The sequence below is a fragment of the Canis lupus genome, chromosome 8 (genome assembly GCF_048164855.1).
Source record: "Canis lupus baileyi chromosome 8, mCanLup2.hap1, whole genome shotgun sequence".
NCBI lineage: Eukaryota > Metazoa > Chordata > Mammalia > Carnivora > Canidae > Canis > Canis lupus.
Window position 1 is genome coordinate 39,035,891 of NC_132845.1, and position 27,529 is coordinate 39,063,419.

The 27,529-nt window shown below is 57.7% G+C and overlaps 1 protein-coding gene across 6 annotated transcripts; it reads left to right on the forward strand.

Annotated features, from left to right (window-relative positions):
* Nucleotides 1–933: 933 nt before the first annotated feature.
* Nucleotides 934–27,280, forward strand: TBC1D24 (TBC1 domain family member 24). Of its 6 annotated transcripts, none has more exons than XR_012035397.1 (10): nucleotides 934–1,023; nucleotides 16,143–16,260; nucleotides 17,376–18,457; nucleotides 19,077–19,094; nucleotides 19,543–19,701; nucleotides 20,838–20,901; nucleotides 21,766–21,861; nucleotides 22,100–22,322; nucleotides 22,676–24,956; nucleotides 25,722–27,280. XR_012035397.1 is itself a non-coding variant. In XM_072835390.1 (9 exons), the coding sequence occupies exons 3-9, from the start codon at nucleotides 17,493–17,495 to the stop codon at nucleotides 22,828–22,830; spliced, it is 1,680 nt and encodes a 559-aa protein (XP_072691491.1). In that variant the 5' UTR covers nucleotides 934–1,023; nucleotides 16,143–16,260; nucleotides 17,376–17,492; the 3' UTR covers nucleotides 22,831–27,280. The 6 variants fall into 6 exon arrangements, 4 of the variants coding, with proteins under 4 accessions (XP_072691491.1, XP_072691495.1, XP_072691493.1 ...); XR_012035398.1 differs by having other exon boundaries at nucleotides 26,713–27,280; XM_072835390.1 differs by having other exon boundaries at nucleotides 22,676–27,280.
* The last annotated feature ends 249 nt before the right edge of the window (nucleotides 27,281–27,529 follow it).

Sequence of the window (27,529 nt, forward strand, 5' to 3'; positions counted from 1 at the left end):
CTCGCTGCCTCGCGCCCGTACCTGAGAGGGGTGTGATGCACGCGGGACACCCCGCCCTGACACAGAGGGATGCGATGGCCCCGAAGAGCTGCCCGGGGCTCCCGGGACTCACTGTCATCCCGTTTTTCATGATCTTCCCCCTCCGAGGGGCATTGCGATGGTCCCCGTGGGGCCCAACACCACTTGGAGGCTCTGCTGCACCCGAAGGGCCATGCCTGTGAGGTCGTGACCCCTCAGAGAGCGTTCGCACCTTCCTAAAAGGCACTGTGGCCCTCTCCCAACAGATATGAACCCCCTTGTGATTCCTGGACCCACCTAAGGTCTGAAAACACCCCAAGGGCCGCGGGGGCGTCAACCCTCACAGACTGCGATCTCGGGAGGGTGCTGTCACCGTGGACCCCCGCCGGGTCCCCCAGAGGGCGCTGTGGCTCGTCCCCGGTGCGGAGCGCGGCCGCGTCCCCGTCTGTCCCGCTGTCCCCGCTGCCCGCCCTGACTGCCGCCTGGGCGCCCGAGTCCCCGTCCCCGCTGTGTCTCTGCCTGTGCTCGGCCTCTGTCTCGGCCTGCTGTGGCCCTGCCTGGTCTCCGTCCGGCTGCCGCTGTCGGCCTCGGCCTCCAGGGCAACTCCGCTCGGAACCTGCCCGGAGCAGCCCCTCGCGCCCCGTCTCCGCCCGCTCGGGACCGGACGTTGTGTCCACGCGGGCGCGCGTTCCTAGGTCCACGCGTGACCCGGCGGAGGGGGGGGCGACTCTGGCTGGCAGCCCCCGCGGCTCCGGAGGCATCCCCCGCCCGCTCGGCGCGCGCCCCTCCGCGCAGGGACCGACTCCGGCGGACGCAAGCTCCCGCGGCCCCGCGGCGGGGCGCCAGCGCGCATGCTCAGAGCCCGCCGCGGCCGGGACCCGTGGGCGCCGGGGTGGGCGGCCGGCGGCGCGTGCTCGGCGGGGGCGGGGCCAAGTGTGCGCGTGCGCAGACGGGCCCGCGCTCGGTCGCACGGCGAGCTGAGGAGGAGCGGCGCGGCGGGCGGAGGTGGGTGCGCGGCGGGCGCGGCGGGCGCGGCGGGCGGGGGCGTGACGGCCGGGAGCGGGGCCGGATCGCCGGCTGTCCCCGCGGCGGGCGCGCGCGGAGGGAGGGGGACGCGGGGGCGCAGGGGTCGGGGCGGGGGTCCGGAGCCCGTCCGCCCTCCCGGCCCCCCGCCCCCCCCCCCGGGACCGGGACCGAGCGCCGGGCGGGGCGAGCCCGCGGCGGGAGCCCACCCAGGACAGGGCCGGCACCCCGAGCGGCGGCTGGCCCCGGGCCAAGCGACGGAAGGAGCTGCTCCCGTGTCACTGCTCTCGGGGCACTTTCCGGCTCTGCGGGGTAGGAAATCCTCTTCTGGGCTCGAAATTGCAGCCGCTTCTCTGATAACGTCCTGCGCTTGACGACCCGCCACCGCGTCCCTCCCGGGGTGACACGGCCGCCCCCCGCCGCCCCGGTGCCTGTGACCAGCCTCGGAGCGCCCGGCGTGTGCTGAGCCCGTGTGCTGAGCCGGGGCAGCCGTCCTCCAGGCCCCGCCGGCAGCAGGAAGCATTTCCGCAGGGCCCCGGGCCCGCTCCGTGCTTTCCAAGCCTTGAGCAAGCACAGCTGGAGGTCGGGGACGGGCTGCGCCGGGTCCTGGTTTTCCTTGGTGGGGGGTGCTGGGTGCCCGGCCCCAGGTTTTCATTGATGACCTCACTCAGCACAGGAGCAGGCACTGTGGGTCTCCTGGATCACCACCCATGGAGCTGGCATTAAAGGGCAGAGGTTGCCTGAGAGACCCCTGGGCTGTAGGGGGGCACAGGGAGGCTGTGAGGATAGCGGTGGGCCAAGTGACCAGCATGCCCGAGATGCTGGTGTTCCAGTGTTCCCCAGGTTCCTATCCCTGGTCAGGTGTCTGTCTGCCTTTCAGGGCCAATAGGGGCACTCGAAGGTGGTGTTCATCGTGTGTGTTTGCTAGGAGCCAGCGGGGGACTTCCCAGCGATTGAAAAACAAACAAAAAAAACTCCAAACCCATTATTGCACAGATGTAGCTGTTTCCTCCATTTGAAGGCGAGTGGTCCATCTTCACTGTCTATCCCTGGCACATAGCAGACACCTGTAATTGTTTGCTTAATTGTCCTGGAGACAAGGATGCAGGTTTTGGTCATTGAAAGGGATACAGGCAGCAAGAAACAAACCCAGATAAAAAGCGATCAAGAAATCTCACGAAGGTTTTGCAGTTATCCCTGGCCAGTCGTGTAACCTCCACATGCAATTGCTTTTGTTCTGAAGGTTGGTCCTCAACTAATCTTCTCAGCCGTCAGATAAAGCCTTTATGTGAAGTACTTATCGGGTAGCATGTGATCTGTTTAGAAGCTTGTCTACCTGGGAGCAGGGAGAGAGGCACGTCCTGTCCATCTTTGCTCCCCTCTGCCTGGCCTGGAGTAGCCAAGGGGTGCTGTCTTAATGACCGCTGGAATGAACCAAAGTGCTCAAGCTAGTGCAGTGGTTTTCATGTGGGTGAAGGGTGACCTTCAGGGAACGTAGGCGTCGTCTGCGCAGGCTTTTCATAACAGTAATAAAATTCACCTCCCGAGTCTGCAAGTTCACCTGCAGGTGGGCCTCACCGCACCTGCCAGGACTGTCCAGCAGGCTCAGTGACCTTGGGCACACGGTGTTGCTTCTAATTCTAGTTACAGACTGAGCCAACCTCAGAAGATGTATTTAAGTGTCCGCTTTTAGTTGGTTTCAGATTTAAGTACATAAGAACAATGAGGCAGGTTATAAAAAAGCACTTAACGTTTACCCTGTTCAATGTTTTACCTGTTGAAGCATACCTTTCCTGTTATGACAACTCTGTTCATGGAAGAAAGAAGCCCTTTTCAACGCAAGGCAGCAATTTCAGTGGCTGTTTCAAGTGTCACTTTCCAAGTGGAGATAATATCAAAGTAATATCAAAGGGAAAAAAAACAACCTCAGGCATTTTATTAAGAATCCACTTAAATTCTTTATTCAGTGACTTTCATTATGCTTTCAACACAAGTTTATCGAAATCCTGCTTGATTTCGCACACGGAGGCCCAGCACAGGTGTCATGTGGCTGCAGAGCTGCAGGAGCCTCTGCCCTTAGCTCACAGTGCGCTGTGGCACCGCCTGCCTTGAGAGGTGGACAGTTTGCTGTAGGAAGCAAGCAAGAACCTTCCGTGGGCCTTCGGTAGGGACTCCTGAGAAGGGCTTGAGCTAAATTTTGAAGGAGGAATAGATGTGGCAAGACCACGTGAGAGAAAGAGCCTTCCGGGCAGAGGGACCTTGCCTGTGCGTGCAAAGGAAGGAAGGCACGGCTACCCTGCACGATGCCGTTGCAGGAAGCGCCTTGGGAAACTCTGGCAGTCAGCAAGAGCGAGGCTGGTGGCAGGTGGGGAAGGGGGCTTGAGTTCCAGGCCCAGGTTTGAATTTTACCCTGAGAGCCCTGGGAAGCCCCCGACAGATCTCAGCTTTGTGGGTACTGACCAGATCACCCAGACCATGGGTGACTGGGCAGCGGTAGGCACATTGAGGGGTGAAGGCCTGAGCCAAGTTGGAACTGTCAAGGGCCACTGAAGTCTACCTAGACTATGAGATGTAGGCCCAGCACAGAAAAAGGTGCTGGGGGTGGGGGGGTGTGCAGGTTGCAGCAGGACCCTGAGACAAGTGGCTGCCAGGAGGGGAAGGGGCAGGGAGAAAGGCATAGGAAACACTCCAAGATTGGGTGACAGCAGTTGGCAGTGCCACGTCACACACACAGGGTGCCGGAAAGAAGCTGCCTTGGGGGCAGGTGATGACTTTCTGTTTGGAGATGCTGAGCTGAGGGTCGGTGAGGTTTCCTGATGGTAGGCGGATGTATGTTGGTCTAGAGCCAGAGAGAACATCCTGGCTCGAGAGCATTTAGGGGACTCCTTCCTGTGGTGCTGAAGCCATAGGGACAGGTGGGCCTCCCCAGAGGAGTGTACGGAGCCAGCAAGAGAAGCCTGGAGGCCCCTGATGTTTTATGTCCATACAACAGAGGGTGGGTGAGGTAGTGGATGTCTGATTAATAAGCCCTTGCCTTTGGGGTTGGGGGGCAGGATGGTGGGCTTTTTATCTCTGTCATAGGGCCCCTGTTGGTTAAACAGAAAAATGTAAAATACTAAAGGTGCAAAATCAGGTGATTCCAGGGTCCCTCCTGTCTCATAGGTCTATGTGCCTTTTAGGAAACTTCCAGATTGTCGCTCATCTCAAAGGACCCTGTTTCTCTCTAGGCCGAGGGTTGGTCCTCTCAGAGCATTCTTACAGTTAGATCTCTGAAAAAAAAGTGTTTTTCAGACCCAGAGATTGATTCAAAGTCTTGGAATTCTCAAGCTCCCCTTGCTCTACCTCTAGGACCCCAGTTTCTGTGTGGTACATCAGCATCTGCAGCAAGCAGGACCTTGGGAGGACTCTTGATGCAGAGCCTAATGTGTGGTGCTCTCTCCTGTTGTCTTCTCACGCCCGGGGGCAGAGCAGGGAGAGGATGAGGAAGGGCCCGTGTTGCAAAAAGAGCTCCTATCTGCCCTCAGGCACCAGGCCCCACAGGGCTGGTCTGGCCTTTGGATAAGTGCACCGTGGGCTGTTAGAAGTTATCTTTGTCTCTGATGGAACATGCTCCTCACTTAGGGCACCTGAAACAAGATCTTGTTCTGTCTTGTGGTGATTGTGTCCCCTTGCCTGGGTTGCATGACCTTATCTGCCTGCCCCACGTATTGCACAAGGACCTGCTGGCAAGGGTCACGTGTGAGCAGTCATGGTTTCTCCCTCCAGCCTACCCAAACTTGCTCTCTCCTTTTACAGGTGGTTGAGAACACAGTCTACATGGCTTGGCTTATTTCCCATCATCTGAAACTGTGTCTGCCTAATTGTTACACAGTTTTAATTGGGTATGCACACAGTGAGGGTTGCTTACCTATGGGCGATTCTGTTACCAATAAAGGCCTTGCTGTGTAGTATTCTAAATGTAGCTCCTTATCTGCTCCCACCAAAGCTTCCCTCCACATGCTGTCCCCTCAGCATTTCCTTGTATCATTAGAGAACCCTGAATCATTAGGGTTCTCTAATGATCTTCAGTAATTCCTTTTCCAGCAAGGATTGTTCTAGCCTCCCCACCTTGGTAGAACTACTGGCCTTAGAAAGATCCAGGTATATGCATTAATTACTCCTGCCTCGAGCATCTTTCGCTGTCCTTTGGGGCTGTCCCTCCTCACCACCAAGCACATGGGAGTGAATGCCCTGCCTCAGTGTTAGGCCCTTTGGCTTCTTGGGGGCTGTGCCGGCTGGACCATGGAACTGTTTTGTCTTCTGCACCATGAATGATGATCACTGGCCTGCCCTCTTAAAGACTGCAGGGCTTGCCGGCCCCTGAGCGGCTGTGCCTACTAAGGCCCTGTTCCGTGCCCATGCTGTCACTTCTGCCTCCTGGGCCAAGGCTTCCTCATACCCTGGGACCCAGCTGGGGCCCCTGACACCCTGTGATTTCCTGTCTTCGCACCTGCACCTGGGTTGGCGTGGTCAGTCCATTCATGTGCCCACAGGCAGCCAAAGCACGTTGACAGCTTGTGTCTATTTTCCAGCACTTGGTATGCCGGTGCCAAGGAAGTGTTTCGAATGCCTATTAAAATGATTATACCTGCAAGACTCCCTCTTGCCCCAGCTTTGTTGTCAGGTCTAAAAATACTTGTTGAGAACCTCCTCTGTGCCCAGCCTTCTGCGGCACACCCGTCACAGGCACCTTGCTTGGAATTCAGACTGGTCAGAATTCTAATGGTGCTAACAGGCGAGTTCCCTTCTCCCGTTCCTGCCGTGCAGCTAGCTGATTTATCACGTGCCCCGGGGGGCATTTTCCCAGACCTGCTGTTGGGAGGACCCTTTTTTGCCCAGAAGATAAAGATTCTTCATTAGCAGAGCCCCAGTGCAGCCTTAGCCCCTGCTTGTGGGCAGACCAGACCAGGCTGGGGGACAGGGGTTTGACCCAACAGAGGGACATAGGGAACTGTTTTGAGTGGCTAACTGGGACCAGTTCCAGGTCTCATGCCCTGGGCTCAGGTGCCATTGGTGAGACCGCATTTGAACTTCTGCCTGGAGACAGGCAGACAGGCCAGCTAGCTGTGCTGTGAGTAAGGCCTCATTAATGGTTACACCCCTTGTCCCTGGCATGTGCCCTTCATTGGGCGCCACCAGCTAAGGGCCACTGTCCAGTTCCCCAGTAACCGGCTGCCTGCTAGTTGCCGTGGAGTGCCAGTTGCCATTAATCTTTGAAAAATCACTATTCTGCTTCAGGGTTGAGGTAGGGCACAGCCTGCCCTCCCGTTATGCGAAGATGCCTGCTGGGAAGGTCACATGCTTAGAACAAGTTGGCAAACGCTCCTGTTGTTATTATTTAGAATTAAATTTTCCTCTTAGGCTAAAGTGGTTTGAGATTTTTCTGAGTCTTCGTGTTTCTTTCTCTTGTTTCCTCCTTCCCAAGTACACTGGGTGTGATGGGAGCACCTGAGCTCTGAACTCCTTGGGCAGGAGAAGGGCTGGACTCAGATGCAGGGCCTCACAACAGTGTCTCAAGAGTTAAAACCGTTTTTGCACAAGGAGGGGTCCCAGTGAGGGCACCTGCAACCCTGCCTGGGGGGTCAGGAAGGCAGGCAAAGGAGGGGGCGTGTGGGCCGAGGAATGAAGCAGATTGGTGTCTCCTGCCTTGGCCTCCTCAACAGTGGACATCCGGAGAGGGTGGCACCAAGAGCCAGATCCTGAAGGGCAGGCTGTCAGGTGCAGCCCAGAGCCGTGTGGGTCCTATGGAGTGAACATAGCGGGGGAGACGCTCAGGAGAGCAGTTGGAGGTTACAGGACCTGAGTTCACAAGAAGATTTTAGGCTGAGAAGAACGGGGACCCCTGCAAAAGCCACATTTAAGAGACACGTGGAGTGATGAGGGCAGGAATGGCGTGGCAGCCAAGGGGTGAGGAGACAGGCACAGGGGAGGGTGGAGGACAGAGGCAGGAGGGAGCCCTAGGGAGAGGGGAGCTGAGAGCAGCGGGGTTACCCCTGCATGTTTCAGGGAGATAAGGGCCCAAGGGTGTCCCTGCAAGGGGGGAGGTGGGTGCACCCCGCTGGGAAGGAAAGAAAAAAGAGCAACAGAGCTGGAGCGGCCTATGGGTTCTCAGAGCAGAGAGGGAACGCTGTGGGGGGCGGGGGAACGGAGATCCAGGCCCCGGGGGAGATGCGGATGCAGGGCCAGGTAGACAGGGCAAGCGCACAGGTGGGTGTGAGGCTGTCCTGGTGGGGGTGTGCACAGGGAGAGAGGATGCGGGCCAGGCAGCTCTGAGGGCAGCTCGGCAGTTGTGTGCAGGCCTGGAGAAGTTGTGCAGGCTGCTTCCCCGGGGCTGTGCCTGCTGGCAGAGGCAAGAGGGTGGGAGGGGCTTGGCAGGCGGGTCTAGGCTGAGTGGGAGAGGGAGTAGGGGCCGCTGGGTAAGGGGAGATGGAGTCACGACTGTGGGAGGAGGGGAGAGGACCGTGAGGAGCTCTTGGATGGGATCACGAGCCAGTGGGTTGTTCGTGACACACCATCTATGGCAGTTTCAGAGCTGACTGGGAGGTGAATGAAGTGATAGAGATGTAAAGGCTTCTAGAGTTGGGGAGCATCAAGCCAAGGCTGCCCACCCTGCCTCAAATTGCCCTGCAGGGATGAGGGGATAGGAAACAAGGACCCTGGACTGGCAGGGTCCAGGGAGAGCACAGATAGAGGGGGGATGGGATCCAGGGAGAGCCCAGATAGAGGGGGACAGGGGACGGGATCTGGGGAGAGTCCAGATGGGGGAGTGGGCAGGGTCCAGGAGGAGCACAGATAGAGGGGGGCAGAGTCCAGGGAGAGCACAGATAGAGGGGGGCAGAGTCCAGGGAGAGCACAGATAGAGGGGGGATGGGGTCCAGGGAGAGCCCAGATGGGGGGTGGGCAGGGTCCAGGGAGAGCACAGATAGAGGGGAGCAGAGTCCAGGGAGAGCACAGAAAGAGGGGGACAGGGGACGGGATCTGGGGAGAGCCCAGATGGGGGGTTGGGCAGGGTCCAGGGAGAGCACAGACAGAGGGGGGACAGTGTCTGGGAGAGCCCAGATAGAAGGGGACAGGGGACGGGATCTGGGGAAACCCCAGATTGGGGGTGGGCAGGGTCTAGGGAGAGCACAGATAGAGGACGGCAGAGTCCAGGGAGAGCACTAGTGATAGAGGGGGGACGGGGTCCGGGAGAGCCCAGATAGAGGAGGGGCATTGTATGGGGAAAGGGGGATGGGGTCCAGTGAGAGCTTAGATAGAAGGGGTGCAAAGCCTGGGGAGAGCTGATATGGGGGGTTAGGGCCCAGGGGAGCCCCCTGCTGTCTGACCAGAAGGACGAAGGGCACATTTGGAGAGGATGAGGAGGTGGGTGCTCTGTGTCACAGATTCCAGAGCAGAAGAGGGGGAGGGGGAGAGGTGGGTGAAAGGACAGCACATAAGGGCATTGGGGGTCAGTGACTGGTCACCCCAGTCTGCGGCACCGTCTCCCCCAGCCCCAGCAGAACCACGTGTCATCCTACAGCTGAGGGCGCAGGTGGGGAGGTGGATATCCCCACGCGGGTTCCACACGGTGACCTCCAGCTCTGTCCCCGTGGCCTCCAGCAGATTCCTGGGGCTGGGAGGGGGCATTCTCCCGGCCTCCCCACAGACGCGTGGAAGACTGGGCCTCATGAGGAAGTCCAATTTGACTCAGACTTGAGAAGAAGGTTCCGGAGTCATGGGAGTGGGTGGTCACCACCTGCCTTGGAATGCGCCCAGGCCCATCCCTGCCCCTTCTGACTGTCGAAGCCAGATGGCCTCAGGGGCATCTCCTGGCCCCCCACCTCCTTCCGCCTCCTCCCCGGAAGCCGCGCCTGCCGTGGACGGGAGCCCGTCCTTCAGGCCGCTCCACTGGGCCTGCCTGTACCCGAGCGCCCGTGAGCTGAGCTCTCCCTTCCCGCGCATGTTGTCTTTCCCGCCTGGCACTCCGAGCGCCTCCGCCAGGCAGCAAGCGTGCCTTTCTCACCCGCACGCCCAAAGGTGGGCTGGAGTGGGGTGGCGTCACCTCCGCATGCCCGTCTCTGATGCCAAGTAGATTTTGTCAAGGGACGCCTCGTTCTGCTGTCCCCCTGCCTTTCCATAGGCTCCACCCTGAGGGACACTGGTGGTCTCCGAGGCTGAGGGGCCACCTGGAGAGTGAAAAGCCATGCCTTCCACACGGGGACAGTGCCTGGCAGGGGGACACTTCTCTGTCCCCTGGAGCTCTGCAGGCCCAGAACCAGGCATGTCACCTGTCCTGCTGTCCTGCTGCGTGCATGCGCAACATGTGCACACGTACAGGGCTGGGGCCGGCACCACCTTCCTCTCGGTCCCTTGTGTGCTGGTCCTGCTCCCTGAACAGATGGAGGATTGCTCAGAACGCAGAGGAAATGCTGAGACAGAGCTGCTGACCCCCGCGGCACAGCCGCCCCGTCCTGTGCTCGATGACTAAGGCGCAGCAGACCCAGCCCTGGGCCGTGAGCTGTTCTGCGGCCAGGGGTGAGGACGCAGCCAGTAGGACTGGGTCAGGATCCCCGTGCGGGCCTCCCCTCCCTCTGCACGGAGCTGCCTCTTGCCCCGTGGAACCACAGTTGGCCCTTTGGTGGCGTGCAGGGCGTGTGTGTGTGCACGTGCACGTGCCCTCCAGGAGGCTGACAGGTGGCAGAGAAGTCCAGGAGCCAGCACTGTTGGCATCTGGGCAGGACCTGCCTCCAACCTAAGCTGCTCTGACGTTTGCCTGAGAGGCATCCTTGGTTTAAGAGGCACCTCATACGCCCACGTGGAGTAAACCCTCTGCTCTGCCAACCCCGCCCCTGCCTTGAGCCAGATTCTCTGTTCCCTGCTTGCGTGTCTGCCCCCACTGTTGGGTCCTCTTCATCCTCACTGGGTGGCCACATCCCACCCCTCCTCATGCCTCCTCCCTGGACCTTGCCCTCCTTTCTCGGCCGCCAGGGCGATTTTTCTAAAATGTGGGTCTGATCGTGCCAGCTTCTGCTTAGATTCACTCTCCTTGTGCTCTCTCTTGTGTGGGGGTGTCTCTTCTCCTAGTGCAGCTGGCACACAAGGCCACAGCCCCCTCCTGTCCCAGCTCCAGCCCTTTGGCACCAGCTGCCGCAGGCTCCCCAGCTTGCTGTGCCCATTGGCACTCCTGCACCTGGCTGGCTCCCCGTCTTTGTACACCTAGGGTACCTTTGCTGTGCTCAAGTGATGTCCACGCTTTGCCTTGCTAGTCTCCCGTTGCCCTTCCTGGCCTCTCGTGGCACACAAGAGGTATCTCAACAGAAGTTTGTCAAATGAATAAAAGTCTGGGGCAAGGGGAGCCGTGGTGGTATGCCGGGCCCCCGGGAGGCACGGCCTGGAAGGGACGCACAGACCCCAGTGTTGGTGGGTGGTTGAGATGGAATCACCCAGACTTCATTCGTGTGTCTGCGTTTTGTCACAGGAAAGTGAGATTCACATCCAAGAGTTTGAGAAAATCACGTTCCCCACGTAAGAGGTGAGAAATGCAGAGGTGTCATGACTCAGAGGACCCTGGGCCGTGTTTTGGGACAGCAGTGCGGCTCTAGGAAGCCAGCCCTGCCCAGGCTGAGGAGAGAGCTTGGGTGGGGCTGACCGTCCAGGTGGCCTGTGCTCCTGACGTGAGAAAAGGGTTGTGGGTGCAGCAGGGGTCGCCGTGTGTGCCTCACAGGCTGACAGACCTGAGCAGGTTCTGTGTGTGCTGGGGACTCGTGGGTGCCCTCTGTACTTGGTGCTCTAACCTATAAAGTGGAGCCATCTCTGTGTCGTTGACTTGTCCTTAGAATTACAGGAGCTAGGGCAGCCAGCAGCTGTGGGCTTTGTGCTCAGCCGTCCCTGAGGATGGGGGAGGAGGGGTCCCGCTTGAGCAGGTGGTGCCAGCTGCTTGCTCCTGGGCATCTCCTGCCCTGCTATCCCAGCAGGCGGTCTTTGGGCCCTCTCCTCTCACCCTGCTCCCGTAGGCAGGGGCCCTGTACACCTGATGGAGGAGAACCGGCAGGTTTGGGGCGCCTGGGCTCCTGCACCATGGGCCAGGACCTTCTTGGAGGTCTGGAGGGCAGAGTTGAGGTTGAGAGGAACTCTCATGGGGTGCACCCAGTGAAAGTGGCTCCTCGTGGGAGCTTCCTCCCTAGAGACAGAGGAAGAATGGCTAGAACACAGCAAGCAAGGCTGGGGCCTGTGGGGAGCATCCTCCCCATCACCCAGGCCTGATGTAAACTTGCCTTGGGCATACCCAGGGCAGTGGCCAGAGGGCACAGTGGTCAGCGTGACGGGAAGAGGAGCCGGACTGAGTTGTTGCCAGTATAGCAAGATAACACTGGGTGAAATAGGGGTCACTCATTTCCACTTAGAGTTGTGTGTTTGTTTTTTAAGATTTATTTATTTTAGGAAGTATGCTCCAGGAGGGGGCAGAGCGAGGGGAGAGAAACTCTAGCAGACTCCCTTGAGGTCATGGCCTGAGCCGAAACTAAGAGTCAGGTGCCCAGCTGACCGCACCACCTAGGGGCTCCTAGAGAGTTCTGTTTTATTTTTGCTCAAGAATAACTGTAGGTGGCCTGAACCCTCGGGACAGGCACAGTGCTTGAGAGGGTCACTGGAGGGGCTTACAGGAGCAGGGGAAGCAGGTCTGCTGAGGAAGCCATTTGGAGGGACTGCTCCTAAAGAGAGAGCAAGGGACTCTGGTGGGCCTGTGGGAGAACCTCTCCCACCAGAGGGGGCCGTGCTGGGGGCCCCTCTGCAGGACTGGTCAAGTGAGATGACCCAGCAGGTCTCTGTCACTCCCCAGATGTCTCTGAGCCCGTACCAGGCCAGGGGACCCTGTGCAGAACGAGAAGCCCTGGGGACATCTGAGCAGCCTGCGTGCCAGGCGAGCCTGGGCGCTTTCTATAAACAGTCTTCATTAATCCTCCTAACAATTGGCTTTTAAGCACATTCGTTGGATCACATCCCTTCCCTGCTTCCGGCTGTACCTAGAAGAAAATCAACACCCCTCCCGGTGCATGAGCTGGCCCCTGGTGTCTCTGCTGCTTGTTCCCTGGCTTGCTGTGCTCTGGCCATTCTGGATGCCCGTCTCTTCCTGTAAGCACACCAGCCTGTTCCTGCCTTAGGGCCTTTGCGCCTGTTCTTCTCACTGTCCATAGTGACCTTTCCTCAGCTCTCTTGGCCGCTTCCTTCTTGTCACTGGAGCTCAAATTGAAAGAGGTCCACTCTGATTAGCCTAGTGAAGTAGTTGTCACCCACCAGGTGTGCTGTGGCCCTGGCTCTCTGAAATCATCAGTGTACCTCTGGTGAGTCTGAAAGGAGATTGAGTAGAATTTTTTTAATTTTCCCAGAATTGTAGGCGAGGCCCAGAGCTGAGGACAGAACATACCAAGTATCTCCCTACATTCCAAATTCTGGGAGCCCCCAGGGTGGTGGAGAGGTGTCCCCTCCAAAAACCAGCCTTGGCCCCATCCTGTTCCTCTGCAGTGAACCTGAGACAGGTTGGGGAGGAGGGTGGCCTTTAGGTGAGTGCAACATTTGTGATAAAAAAAAATCATTTCCTCCCTCCCTCCCTCCCCATCAGGAGGCCCAAGGAAAATGGTTTTCCGGGGCACTTGTTGGCGGAGCCCCGCTGGCAAGTTGCCAGAGCGTGGATAAGGAGAAGTGAGAGAGAGCGGTGGTGGTGGTGGGGGTGCTTGCCTGCTGGGTGCCACTTGAGCCCCCAGCCAGTGAGCCTGGAGTGTGAGCTCACCCCGCAGGTGTTGCATGAGGGCCACCACCCACGCGGTGGGTTGTATTTATCAGCTCCGGTTTTGTTTTTTTTTTTTTTTTTTTTATGATAGTCACACAGAGAGAGAGAGAGAGAGAGAGAGAGAGAGGCAGAGACACAGGCAGAGGGAGAAGCAGGCTCCATGCACTGGGAGGCCGATGTGGGATTCGATCCCGGGTCTCCAGGATCGCGCCCTGGGCCAAAGGCAGGCGCTAAACCGCTGCGCCACCCAGGGATCCCTCAGCTCCGTTTTATACGCAGGCACCTGCCCTTTGGGGGAAGAGGCAGGCTTGTGTGAGATTCAGGCAAGCAAGTGACAAAGCTGGCTGGTAAGCCAGGCCTGACTGGCTGAACCCTAGGTCATCTCCTGCATTCGCTGCTGCCTCCCTTCACCCCGACCCCCAGGTGTGGACGTGAAGCGGGAGAGGCCCATTTGCTGCGTGGGGGGCAGGTGGGCAGTGTGGTGTGGCAGCTGCGAGCTGCAGGGGGGATATCTGGGGAGACAGGCCGTCAGCTCCAAAACTTAGCTCCAGGGCAGGAGCTTCAACCTTGATTATCTTATATGTTTGCTGTGTTTCCTGCCCCCTGACTTGTCCTTCCCAGTAGGGAGCTTAACAGTCCCACTTCATGGTGAATGAGTGTGTGTGTAGATCTAGGGAAGAGGCCTTGTGGGATATGCACTAACATGTGAGCAGCGATCATCTTTATGTGGAAGGCAGAGTGGGATTGGGGTGAGGGACTGAAACGGGACTCGACACTTCTGTTCCATGATTTTGTGTTATTTGACCATTTTGTGATTATGAGTTCCTATTTAAAAATGACAATGACAGGTAAGAAAACCGCCCTGGATCTGGTTTTATAGACACCTGAGGCGGTCACTGCAAGCCTTGAGTGCCTGGCCTCGGAAATGCTGCGCTCCCTCTTGGGGTGGGGACTAGAGGACACCTGTGCGGGTCCAGGGAGCTCCTTTGGGGTCTCCTGAACATGCCCTTGCCTTCGACTCCCTCGGAGTCCGGCGTGTCCCTGAGCTACTTGTTGCAGCAAATGAAACTGTCTGCTTCTCCCTGGAGGCCCTTCTGACGGAACTTTGCAAAGTGCGATAATCGTTTTTGGAGTTTCCAGTTTAATATTCCACCTGAACGTGAGGCCGGTTGAGTGAGGATTGGTGCTGTCCTGCCCAGCTCTTGTTCTGCTTATAAACATGTTTACTGCCCTGATAATTTGCTGCTGTTCATGCACACAGGATGGGCCTGGGGTCCTCTTCAGAGGTTAGTGGGCCCAGAGCCCGGAATGAAGGGTTTAAACCCTATAAGTCCAACACCTGCCTGGCTCAGTCCGGAGAGCATGTGATTCTTGATCTCCAGGTTGTGAGTTTGAGTCCTACATTGGGGGTAGAGATCATGTAAAATTTATAAAAAAAAAAAAACAAAAAACAAAACAAAAAAAAAAACGAAAACCCCACAAACCTATAGGTAATTTGCACATGGGGGCTGTGGACACAGCCTGGGCATGGCTCTGGATATGGCTCTGGGAGCAGCCATAGGGCCTGGGGAAGAGGGGGCCGTGGCTACTTTCCCACTCAGGATAGAGCAAATACACCGGCTCCATTAAGACTTCTTTTCTTCAGGGACACCTGAGTGGCTCAGCGGTTTAGCGCCTGCCTTCAGCTCAGGGCATGATCCTGGAGTCCCCGGATCGAGTCCCACATTGGGCTCCCTGCATGGAGCCTGCTTCTCCCTCTGCCTGTGTCTCTGCTTCTCTCTCTCTCTCTCTCTCTCTCTGTGTCTCATGAATAAATAAATAAATAAAATCTTTAAAAAAAAAGACTTTCTCTTAAGATTTTATTCATTTATTTGAGAGAGCATGAGAGAGTGTGCAAGCACATGAATGGTGGGGCGAGAGGCAGAAGGAGAAGCAGACTCCCTACTGAGCAGGGACCCTGACACGGGGCTCAATCCCAGGACCCCAGGATGATGACCTGAGCTGAAGGCCGACATTTAACTGACTGAGCCACCCAGGTGCCCAAGACTTACTTTCTTCTGAAAAGGAAGGCTCCAGCCCAGCAGTAGGCCGGGTCCTGCTGTGGGTGAGGCATTGCTGGTGGGACATGTTATGTGGATGTTGTCACAAAGCCTTTATTTTAGTTAATCTTCTCTATGAGGAAGCTCCTATAAGAGCGGTATCAATTGACGCCTGGGTGGCTTAGCAGTTGAGCATCTGCCTTCAGCTCAGGGCGTGATCCCAGAGTCCCGGGATCGGATCGAGTCCCACATTGGGCTCCATGCGTGGAGCCTGCTTCTCCCTCTGCCTGTGTCTCTGCCTCTCTCTGTATCCTTCATGAATAAATAAATAAAATCTTAAAAAAAAAAAAAGGAATGAAATTCTGACGGGTGCAGAATGGACAGGTGGAGCGCAGAGGTATTGTAGGGCAGTGGAAATTATATGGTCCTGTTGTGAGGAGATGTCATCCTACGTTTGTCCAGACTCCTGGAATGTACATCTAGAGCGAACCTTAGTTACTCTACAGATTTCAGGTCATGATGATGTGTTAATGCAGGCTGAGCTGCTGTGGCAGATGTCCCCCTCTGGTGAGCAGTACTGACCACAGAGGCGTCTGTGGATGTGTGAGGGCAAGGGGTGTGAGAAATCTCTGTACCTTCCTCTCCGTTTTCCTGTGAACTTGAAACTGCTGTAGGGACGCCTGGGTGGCTCAGTCAGTAGAGTGTGCAACTCTTGATCTTGGGGTTGTGAGTTCCAGGCCAATGTTGGGGTAGATGTTACTTAAAAAATAAAATCTTAAAAAAAAAAAGAAAGAATAAAGAATAAAAAATAGTCTTAAATTAAAAAAAAAATTGATACACACTATGAACCTAGATGAACCTTGAGGACGTCGTGCTCAGATAAGCCAGACACAAAGTGATGAGTGTGCATGATTCCACTTCTGTGAGGCCCTTAGAGGTGTCCCATTCATAGAGAGTAAAAGGGTGGGCGCCAGGGGCTGCGGAGGGGGCGTCCTTGTTGAATGGGGGTGGAGTTTCAACTGGGGGAGAAGAACAAGATTTGGGGACTAATGGTGGTGAGGGCTGCACAACCGTGTGAACACACTTAATGTCTCAGAACCATGCACTGAAAAATGGCTAAAATGGCTAATCTTATGCATATTTTACCACAATGAAAGAAACCACACCGTATGAAGGCGCTTTCTCAAGCCACCCTCTCACTGATTCTTTCAATTTCTGCTCTGCATCCTTAAGGTTCAACTTCCTTTTTATGTTTTCAGATGAATGTTATAGATGCAGGAGAAATTACAACTGTCTGGTCGTTCAGTGACACCTTCTGAAGCAGAGCCTGAGACCTCTGGACACTTGTTCCATCTCGGGCGGAAAGGCTGGTCCGAGGTACGTGGGCAGACGTGGCATTTTTGTGCCAAGGCGGTAGCCTTTGGCAAAGACAGACGTCAAGTTGTGGCATCCTGAACGGTAGACGCCTGTCTTACCGTCCACATGCGGTGACCCATCAGCCGGAGAGTCTCAGGTTGCACGTCGTACCTGTTTTGTCACGTCTGCCTGGATCTCAGCGGTTGCCCATGATGGAGGGACGGCACCAGATCCCCCAATACCTCTGTCTCACTCGGACCCAGAAACACGTTAGTGTTGAAGCTCCGACACCTTCCATTTATTTCTCAGCCCTTTTGTCTACTCCCCGGCAGTGATTCTTCTCTCCCTGAATCTTAGCTGAAATCTCTAGAGAGTTAAGGGCTGGCCGCTGGCTTCTGATCCAGGGGATAGTGGGGCAGAGCAGGAACACGGTGGGGTGCAGCACGCACAGCTGTGAAGGCCCAAAGCCTCAGGGAGCAGAAACTGAGTGTCTCTGGACTTGCTGGGGTACCGTGGTCTGGTGGCCCGTGGGTGTGAGGGGCTGGGAGGGGGGCTGGCGGCCCAGGTGGGGGGAGGCTGATGGCCCAGGGGGATGGTTGGTGGCCTGGGTGGTGGAGGTTGGCAGCCCAGGGGGGTGGTTGGCGGCCCGGATAGGGGAGGAGACTGGTGGCCTAGGGTGGTGGTTGGCGGCCCAGTGGGGGGTGGCTGGTGGCCCAGGGGGGTGGTTGGCAGCCTGGGTGGGGGGTGACTGGTGGTCCAGGGGGGTGGTTGGCAGCTCAGGTGGGGGAGGTTGGCAGCCCAGGGGGATGGTTGGTGGCCTGGGGTGGGGAGGCTGGTGGCCCCGGGGGCGGGGGGGTGGGGGAGCGATGGTTGGTGGCCCAGGTGGGGCGGGGGAAGGCTGGCCTAGCCCTTCTGGGAACTCAGCCCCAGCTCTGAGTACTCAGTGTGTGTGACCTACTCCAGTACCTGCCCTGTGGAAAGAAGTTCTACTCCAGAGCTCATAGTGAATTCTCAAAATAACAACTTATCTGAAATGGAAGCCCTTCTAATACTTTATAGAAAGATGAAACAAAAACATGCTCTTTAAGACATGACCCTTCGCCTGCACGTATTAAGCATGATCTTTAATCCGACAGGATATGGGATGGCACACAGGTTAACCGCGAAGCCTCAGAGAGGGGGCCGGGGATTGAGCGGCTCCGTGCCCTTCCTGGCAGGCTAGGACTCGCCCCTGGGGCGCCGGGGCCTGCACCATGGACCCCCCAGGGTACAACTGCTTTGTGGACAGAGACAAGATGGACGCTGCCGTGCAGGACCAGGGCCCCAAGGAGCTGAGCTGTACGGAACTGGCGGAGCTGAAGCAGCTGGCTCGCCAGGGCTACTGGGCCCACAGCTATGCCCTGCGGGGCAAGGTGTACCAGCGCCTGATCCGCGACATCCCCTGCCGAACCGTCACGCCAGATGCCAGCGTGTACAGCGACATCGTGGGCAAGATTGTGGGCAAGCACAGCGGCACCAGCCTGCCCTTGCCCGAGTTCGTGGACAACACGCAGGTGCCCAGCTACTGCCTGAACACCCGGGGCGAGGGTGCCGTGCGGAAGATCCTGCTGTGCATCGCCAACCAGTTCCCCGACGTGTCCTTCTGCCCCGCGCTGCCCGCTGTCGTGGCTCTGCTGCTCCACTACAGCACGGACGAGGCCCAGTGCTTTGAGAACGCCTGCCGCATCCTGGCCTGCAATGATCCCAGCAGGAAGCTTGTAGATCAGAGCTTCCTGGCCTTCGAGTCATCCTGCATGACGTTTGGGGACCTTGTGAACAAGTACTGCCAGGCGGCCCACAAGCTGATGGTGGCCGTGTCCGAGGATGTCCTGCAGGTGTACGCAGACTGGCAGCGCTGGCTGTTTGGGGAGCTGCCCCTCAGCTACTTCGCTCGCGTCTTCGATGTCTTCCTGGTGGAGGGGTACAAGGTGCTGTACCGCGTGGCGCTGGCCATCCTCAAGTTCTTTCACAAGGTCAGAGCTGGGCAGCCGCTCGAGTCGGACAGCGTGAAGCAGGACATTCGTGCCTTCGTCAGGGATATCGCCAAGACCGTGTCTCCGGAGAAGCTGCTGGAGAAGGCATTTGCCATCCGCCTCTTCTCCCGCAAGGAGATCCAGCTCCTGCAGATGGCCAACGAGAAGGCTCTGAAGCAGAAAGGCATCACCGTCAAGCAGAAGAGGTAGGCAGGCCCCTCGGGGCCTTGGGTGTGGCCTGCCCCAGGCTGCTCTGAGGGGCCCACGTTGGGTAGAGCTGGGGTGGGGCACATCCTGGGTGTTGGGGCCTGAACTTGTCCTGCCAGCCTCTTGGTCGCCCACCCTCGCCTGCCCGCCCGCCAGCCCTGCCTGGACAGAAAACCACGGGAGGGGAGAAGGGGCCCTGTGGCCCCGGCCCCGGCCGGCTCAGGCAGCTGTGGCTGCAGAAGGCGCAGGGTCGTGCCCTCGGGGACAAGGCCGTGGCTAAGACGGAAGCCAGACGCCGACCATGGGGTCAGAGGGTCTGTAGTGGCCAGACTGACTGCCGCGGGTCACTCCCAGCCCTCGCTGGGGGGTCACTCCCTCCCTCTGCCGGGGCTCCCTCGCTGCTGTCCCCGTGGCTGCTGGGTACGCTGCCCGCCCCGAGCATAGCACCCGGCGAGCGTCCGAACACTGTCTCGGCCTGAGCAGGCTGTAGGCACGGAGGCCTTTCTCCGGGGCCGCAGGCAGCTGCGTCCCGGCCATCGGTGCCTCCCACTAACCTCTCCTTGTCTGTTTTATTTTTCTCTGTCTTCTCTGTGTCTGTTGCTTCCTCCTGTTTTTCAGTGTTTCACTTTCTAAAAGGTAGGTCTGGAAACCACGTCTCTATGCCTGGCTTCTGTCCCTCCTCTAGCCTGGCTGTCGCAGGGCCTGGCCGCTCGCTCTGGCTTGGGTAGTGCCACCTTGAAGCCTGGCTGATGTCCAGGCCCTGTCTCTCTGCTCCGCTGCCTCACATGTGCTGTCTCTCAGTGCTCGGCTGGCTCTGAAGCCTTGTCTTGGCAGAGCTGGCTCGCTCTCTGTCCCCGTTGATTAGAGAAAAGTGCTTGTGTCGCGACCCAGGCCGGGTGCTCTCCCCTCTGTACCCATGGGAGTGGGGCTCCAGGGGTCAGCACCATCCCGTTTCTTAAATAGGTGAGAATCCCCCTGCGGGCTTAGCTTATATAAGAGGCTCTGCATCCCTGGTGGGGGAGGGAGGCTTGGTCAGGGCTGGGGTCCCGGCTGTGCTCTGACCCCCCACCCCCGCTTTCCCCAGGCAGTTTGTGCACCTAGCCGTGCACGCAGAGAACTTCCACTCGGAGATTGTCAGTGTGAAGGAGATGAGGGACATCTGGTCGTGGGTCCCCGAACGCTTCGCCCTCTGCCAGCCCCTCCTGCTCTTCTCCTCCCTGCAGCACGGGTACAGCCTCACCAGGTAACACCCGGGAGCCCAACGGGGGCTGGGCCCTGCCCTCCTGAGGCCCCAGGGCCTGGACTCTAAGGGCCTGCGGTATGGGAGGACAGAGTGGGCTGTGGGGCCTCCCAGAATATTCTGCTGGCTGGCGACTGGCCCTCAGATACACCTGGGCAAGGTTCTGCCTCCCCCCTGGGGGCCCTGGAATTGGGAGCCCCTCCTCCTGGACTTCTCTCATTCCCAGGCCACCCAAACCTGAGGGGTCCTTGCCCTGGATACCCAGCACAGCTTCAGGCTCCCGCGTTGGTGTTGTGACCATGCAGGAGGCAGATGCCCACCTAGGAGTTATCAGAGTCCTAGGACAGGGTGACCTGTGGCGGTAGGCCTTGGGGCGTTACTCCCCAGCCTCGACTTGCCTGGTCCGCAGGTGGGGCCACAGTATTGTGGAAGGGCCCCCTCAAGGCGTACCGCCTCCTGAGGCAACTCTGCCAGGTAGCTCCAGTCTAGCCTTAGATGGCAGGTAGCCTCAGAAGTTTCTGGCTTGTGTCCCAGGTGGCCCCACAGAGGTGACTTTGGGAGAGCTGCCCCAGCCCTCATGGCGGGCACTGTCTGCGGCCCATGAGTGTGTTGGCATAGCTAGAGATACACTCCCCTGCTCCCCACCTCTGTGCTCCGTGGGAGGCCCGCTGAGGGATGGGCCAGGCAGGACCACCAGGGATACCATGCAAGCCCTGGACACTCAGTGCCACCGCAGTGCGATGTCAGGGCTCCTCACGCACTTCCCAGTGTTGCGTGTCCCCCAGAGGCTCAGGCTCCTGGGCACGTTCCAGGCTTTCCTAGAGCAGGGACCTGTTCCTCTGGTCTTGTGTCCCTGAAGCACCTGGCACATGGCTATGCCTGCTGAGGACTCTGCCCTGCGCCTTCCCCCACCTCACACCAGGGCCAGCGGTCCTGGCGTAGCTGACGGCTTGGGCCCCAGGCTGCCTGTTCTGGGCTTCATCTTGGCTGAGAAGCTCCTTGGCTTCTTGTCATGCCTGGTCCCCAGGCCCGTCTACCGCAGGTGGCCGGGCATCTCGGATGCTGTGGGCACCAGATGCCGTGGCCAGAGGTGGCACAGAGGAGGTAGTAAGGCTGGCATGTGTGATCTTTGCCCCCAGGTTCTATTTCCAGTGTGAAGGACACGAACCCACCCTCTTGCTCATTAAGACCACGCAAAAGGAGGTGAGGAGGGGTCCTTGCCTCTGATGAACTTCGGGGAGGGTGGGTGCTGCCCTGAAACCTCCACCCAGGCTTCGTCCACTCACATGGGTGAGTCCAGCCTCCCCTTGTGACCCCCACCCTGTCCCCCTGGGGCTCTAAGCCCCGAATCCGCCTGAGACCACAGGGCCTGGCTTCAGGGAGCACTGCCTGCTGCCCTGTCGTCTGCCCCCTGCCTCCACCCTGACAGGTGGTTTTCAGGGCGTCCTCTGTCCGCAGGGGCTGTCACCTGGGAAGTGCCCTGAGGCGTCCATGAGGGCTAGAACCCAGGTGCCCCCAACTCAAGGGCACATGCTTCCCCGGTAGAGGCTCTCTGTTCCTTGGCCCCCAAGCCTGCACCCATGGGAATCCCGTGTCTGCATTCTAGCAGGTGACTCATGGTCAGACACTTAGGGCAAAGCCTGCAGCCACTCAGAGGACTGAGTCTGAGGGAATCTCGCGCTTTGCTGGCTGATGGCGTTGGGGAACATTCTAGAACAGGGTCATCTCTTGGAAGCTTCTCTGTGAGGGACATCCTTGGGGTTGATGGCTGAGTGTGGACGTGGGCTCCTTCCCGTGCTTGAGGGCCAAGGAGGGAAACAAAAGTATCCCAAATAAGCCGGTGCTGGTCGAGGCGGCCACCCACCCACCCTCGCTGCCCACCCCTTGCCTTCCAGACTCTGACCTCCTCACACCACTGGCCACCTCTGGCCCTCTGGTTGTGGGGGGGTGGTGGTGCGGCGGTGCCAACAGGGCCCCCCAGCTGTGACTGTATCACCACCCCCCAGCAACAAGCGAGGGGTGCTCCCACAAGTAGGCGGGGTGCAGCCTCATGACCTTTCTCCCCAGGTGTGTGGGGCTTACCTGTCAACAGACTGGAGTGAGAGAAACAAGTTTGGAGGCAAAGTGGGCTTCTTTGGGACCGGAGAGTGCTTCGTGTTTAGGGTAAGTGAGTCTGCTGGGGTGGTCACACCACAGCCCCCACAGCCCCCCCGTTGGCTTCTTGTTTGTGACCATCAGACCAAACCGTGCAAGAGCAGGCAGCGAGCCTTCTCTGCCCTGTGCCACGTCTCCCCGGCCCGGGCACAGGGCCTGGCGCTGACAAAGACGGGGGGCAGTGGGTGGGCAGGAGGGCCCACGGGGGACTGTGTGCTTGGGACTCACGCTGCCCTTTTGCCCTCAGCTGCAGCCTGAGGTCCAGCGCTATGAGTGGGTGGTCATCAAACACCCGGAGCTGACCAAGCCGGTGTCCTTGGAGGCTGTCGCTGCCCCGTCCCCTCCCTGCCGCCCCATGTCCTCAGACCCTGCAGATCGCCTCTCACCCTTCCTGGCCACACGTCACTTCAATCTGCCCTCCAAGACTGAGTCCATGTTCATGGCCGGAGGCAACGACTGCCTCATCATAGGTGAGCACCTCCCTGCCTGCCCTTGGTCACTTAGCCTGGGAGATGGGCGCAGGGTTGTGGGGCGCCGGGGTTCCCGTGTAGCAGGTGCCTCCCCGAGGGACAGGCAGACAAGAGAACTGGGAGTGTGGAGGCTGGAGCAGGCACGGGGGTGGGCATGGGGACAGGCGGCTGTACGGTGGGGACCCTGGCCAGGGGGGCTTGAGGAGACCGAGGGTCAGCCCTGTGGTTTTGGAGAAGTCTCTGGCAGGACCAGGGCAGGGCCAGCTGTGAGGCTTGCTCCCTGCAAGGGCAGATGCTCAGGAGCAGGAGCAGAGTGGACAGAGGGCAGCCGGCCTGACCTGAGCCTCCCCCAGGTGGAGGCGGTGGCCAGGCACTCTACATCGATGGGGACCTGAACCGGGGCCGCACCGGCCACTGCGACACTTTCAACAACCAGCCCCTCTGCTCTGAGAACTTCCTCATCGCTGCTGTGGAGGCCTGGGGCTTCCAGGACCCTGACACCCAGTGATGCGCCTGCGCAGGTGGTGACTGGGCTGCCACCGTGCAGTGGGGGGTGAGGCAGTGGCCAGACCCCCTCTTCAGGGGAGAGGCAGTAGATGAAATCCCCCCCCCCCCCCCGCTCTGCGGTGGGCAGCGTGGGGGTGCTCTGGTGGGGGGCCGGGCAGGGGCTGCTGGGACCTCAGCTGGGAGGGGGGGTGTCCCTGCTCAGACCTGCTCAGACTTGCTGCTGCCTCTAGCTGGGACTCGCCTGTTCTGGGCTCTGGAGGACTCCTGCGCCCAAGGCCTAGGAGGGGCCGCATCTTGCAGCCCCTGAGTCTCAGTCCCTTGGTGTGGGGTGGGGACCTGACAGCAGAAGGAACCTTCCACCAAGTGTGGGTCCGTGGCACCCCCTGCTGGTGTGTCTTAGCATAGCTCTGGAGCAGAGCCCTGAGCAGCCCTGAGTCCTGTGGCTGGTGGCTCCAAAGACACCGCACCCGAAGACACCACACCCGCACCTGGGGGGCTGCTCCTGTGTGGGTGCCGCTCCTTGGCCCTGTCCCCGCCCACCCCCACAGGGTCCTGACGCCTCCCCCTGCTGGCCGGCACCTGTGGCCGCCTCTCCGATGAGAACCACAGGGTGAAAGAGGGGAGGGCAGCATTTGTGCTGAGCTCTGGGCCCCTCCCGAGGGAGGGTCAAGCACCAGTATGAGGAAGGGCCTGAGGGGACATCATGTGTCCTGGTGTTCCAGAGCCTGGGGCTTCTGCTGGGCCTCCCTGCGGGCTCAGTCCCAAAGAGGCAGCCCAGAATGGCCCAGGGAGGGGCCCTCTGCCACAGACCCCACCCCAGCCAGCTCCATTTCCAGGGACTTGCCCGGTGAAGTCCACGCTTCCTAGCTCTCCTCCTGTCTGCTGGGGGCCTCCTCCGCTCCCCTGCAGCCTCTGCGGTGGCCCCAGGATCCCACCCAGACTCCTCAGTGTGGAACCCCTGTCTTCGTCTGTCAGCACGTGCAACCTGCCTCCTCCCCGGGCCCCTCCCACGCAGCTCCTTCGCTGCACACCCCCCTACAGCCCTCTCTCAGCCCTGTCGTTGGCGTACAGCATGGCTTTCTTGTGCTGCCACCTCCCCCCTTTGCCCTACCCAGCCCGGCCCCACACAGGCCCTGTAGACTGTAGGTGCCCCGTGAAGACTTGGGGAGCAGCCTCCCACCACATGACCTCCCTCAGCTGGTCCTGAGGGCCTGGGCACTGGGGGGAGGAGGGGAAGCCAACAGCCACCCAAGCAGCCCTGTAAGCCTGTGGCAGCTCGAGCCACAGGTGCCAGGGGTCCCGCCCACCAGCCTGATTCCCACGTGGCTGCGGCCCTTGGTGGCCCCGGGCACCGTGCCTCTGCCGTCTCCATCCTGCTTGCTCTTGCTGTGGGGCATTGGCCCTCTCCTGCCCACTCTTCCAGTCTCCTCTGAGCCGGGCCACCGTGGTACAGGAGGAAGGACCAGTAGTCCTTGTGGTTTCAGGCAGGCCTGGAATCTGCCTGGAACTTTGTTTCTCCACCTGTAACATGGGGCCAGTCATCCTGCTCTGCTGTCCCCAGGGACTGTCCAGAGGCTCCAAGGGGGACAGTGTGAGTCCCTAGTAAGGGACAGAGGTGCTGAGAGGCGGTACCATGCTCGCCACCCCCACCCCCCACCACTGCCACCCTTGCCCCCGCTCTGAGCCCCCACAGCCCTCTGCTGTAGCACCAACTTTGGTGTTCATTAAACACGGTCTCGTTATGTGAACTCTGACGGTCCAAGTCTGCTGTCTTCGGTCAGAGGGGCCTCCAGGGGCTCCTCTGGGCCTGCTGCCAAGCGGGGTGCCACAGGCGGCACCCTCAGCATGCTGGTCAGTGCATCATCCGTGGAATGTTGACGGCCTTTCAGGGCGCCTGGAGGTCCATTCTAGCACCGTCTGTGTGGCTCCCTCTGGAGGGAGCCTGGGGGATTCTTCTGAGAGTGAATCTGGAGGAGTCTCTGGCTGCCCCGAGGGGTCCAGTGTAGGAGGCCCAGCGCTGCTTAGCCACCACCTCTGTCTGTGGCGTGAGGTCTCCGCATGCGCACGCATGGTCCTCCTTTCCCTCGGCTCTCACGTCGTCTTCCCAGCTGTCCTGCTGAAGTAAAGGTACGTGTGGTTATTACCTTCATCTTTAACTCCGATTTAATGCCTAGTCATGTATCAAGTGCTTCCAAGTAGAACACATTTTGTTAATATTCTCTATCATTTCTTACTGGTTACCTAAAATTTGCTTTTGATGTTGAAAATAGCTAACGTGTTATGGAATTGCATGACGAATTATCATTTTTTTCTAGAAGCATTTAAAAACTTATTTTGAGGGGTGCCTGGCTGGCTCAGTCCGAAGAGCATGGGACTCTGGTCTTGGAGTTGTGAGTTCGAGTCCTACATTGGACATGGAGCTTACTTTTAAAAAGTTTATTTTAAAAATAAAGCAGAACAGGGACGCCTGGGTGGCTCAGGGGTTAAGCATCTGCCTTTGGCTCAGGGCATGATCCTGGGGTCCTCGGATCGAGTCCCACATCAGGTTCCCTGCGGGGAGCCTGCTTCTCCCTCTGCGTATGTCTCATGAATAAATAAATTTTTAACAAAAAAATAAAATAGAACGTAGTTAAAAACAGTTCATTAAATTAAAAAATTGTTAAAGTGGACTATATGCCTTTAGGGCTTCAGGACATTATTTTTTCAAAAATAATTTATAATAGAAGAGTAAGTCATTTGTATTATGAATTTTTCAAGAGTTTTAATTGCTGAATCAAAATTAGTATTTCAACTTTTCTGACTTTTATAAGCTGCATGCTTAACTTTTTGAGTTCTTCATGGCAACTTGTTTTAGAAAATTCTTTTTTTTTTTTTTTAATTTATTCATGACAGAGAGAGAGAGGCAGAGACATAGGCAGAGGGAGATGCAGGCTCCATGCAGGGAGCCCAATGCAGAACTCGATCCCCGGTCTCCAGGATCACACCCCGGGCTGAAGGCAGCGCTAAACCACTGGGCCACCAGGGCTGCCCTGTTTTAGAAAATTCTGAAGATTTCAGGCTTTCAGATTCCTCTTACCCATTTCCTGAAGCCATAAGGCCATTATAGTCCCCTTATGTGTGTTGTATTTAATAGATTCAGATTTTGTAAGTTTTTAATTTTGAAATAACTTCAGATTTACAGGAGAAATGGAAAGGTGGTACAGAGACTTTCCATAGCCCCCGCCCACCTCCTGCAGTGTAGATACAGGGCACATATCCGAGCAGTAACAAATGTTGATATATAATGCTATTAACTACAGATTTAGCCAGATTCCTTCAGTTTGTCCAGTCCTTTTCTCTGTTCTAGGAATAGATTTAATTTGTACAGATATTTACATTTTTTTTAAAAACGCAGAATGTCCTCAAAATTCACGAGACTAAACCTGTTCAAAAAAGTAAATTGCCACTAATTAGCACAGTGAGGTCTCAGGCATGGATGCCTGTCGTGACTGTTCTCGTCCTTCCGCCCCCAAATGTCTCGTTTGCATGTGGACGTTACCAGCTGAAGCAGGAGTACAGCGGATGCCTCACAGGTGCTTCACGCTACCACATCTAAGTTAGAGAAGGGTGTGGATCTTTAAAAATTTTGTTTTAAAAAAACAAAATTATGACCACGAGGTGTTAAGATGGCAGAGCAGTCAGGGGGCCCTGAGCTCGTCTTTGCCCCTCGAACACAGCTAGATACTTATCAAATCCTTCTGAACACCCAAGAAATCAGTCAGAGGTCTGAGAGGACAAAACTGCAAGCCTACAAAAGTAGGAAAGTGACCACCTTGTGGAAGAAACCAAGATTGCACTGTATGTTGACTAAAATTTCAATTAAAAATTACGATCTTCATTATAGTCGTGTCAGATTGTGGTCAAGAAGTGAGGTACAGCATCACGTGACTCGTCACTGAAGATGAAATGCGTCACATGTTTGCAGACACGCTCACTTGACCAGACCCTATGGAATTTGTTAACTCTGTGCTTGGGACCAAGGAAGCAAAATCAGAGGACACGCTGTCGCACAGACATGCTGACTCGTGACATGACGCAGAGGCACAGCAGCAGAGCCGCTGCTTCAGCTTGCCAGATCCGCAGGTGTATTCCCAGCTGGCCAGAAGCCCTTGGGTTGCCGGGAAGCACCCCCGAGTGCGGGTGCCTGCAGGTCGGGTCTGCTCCAGGGGCGCCAGTGACGGCATGGAGGTCCGGGAGGGGCCCTGCTCCATTTCATACGGAAGTGCGCTGCTTGGCAAAGGACATGGTTTGCCAAAAGCTAGTGAGCTAATGATTAAGGAGGAGAAAGGGTTGTGTGGGTCCCTTTATCTTCCCGTTCTTGTGTAGGGTGGTCATTGGCTGAGAAATGGATTTTACCAGATTGACACGTTGGAGCATCTGAGTGAATAAAGGATGGCGAGACCAAGTGAAAATAGACTGGCGTGTCGTGACTGGATGTGTGGCTTGGCAGCCAAATCTAAGTTGGGGAAAGTGAAAATAAATGATTTAGGAATACGGTCAGTCAGTGTTCATTTGAGCCCTAAATAAAATTAAGGCAAACTAGTGAAACCACACTGAAATATTTGATACGCAAACATTTCTGTGGGATGGGAGGGCCTGGGAGCAGCTTCTCTGGTCATGACCACGTGGACGGCCGAGGAGGACAGGGTGACACTGGCCCG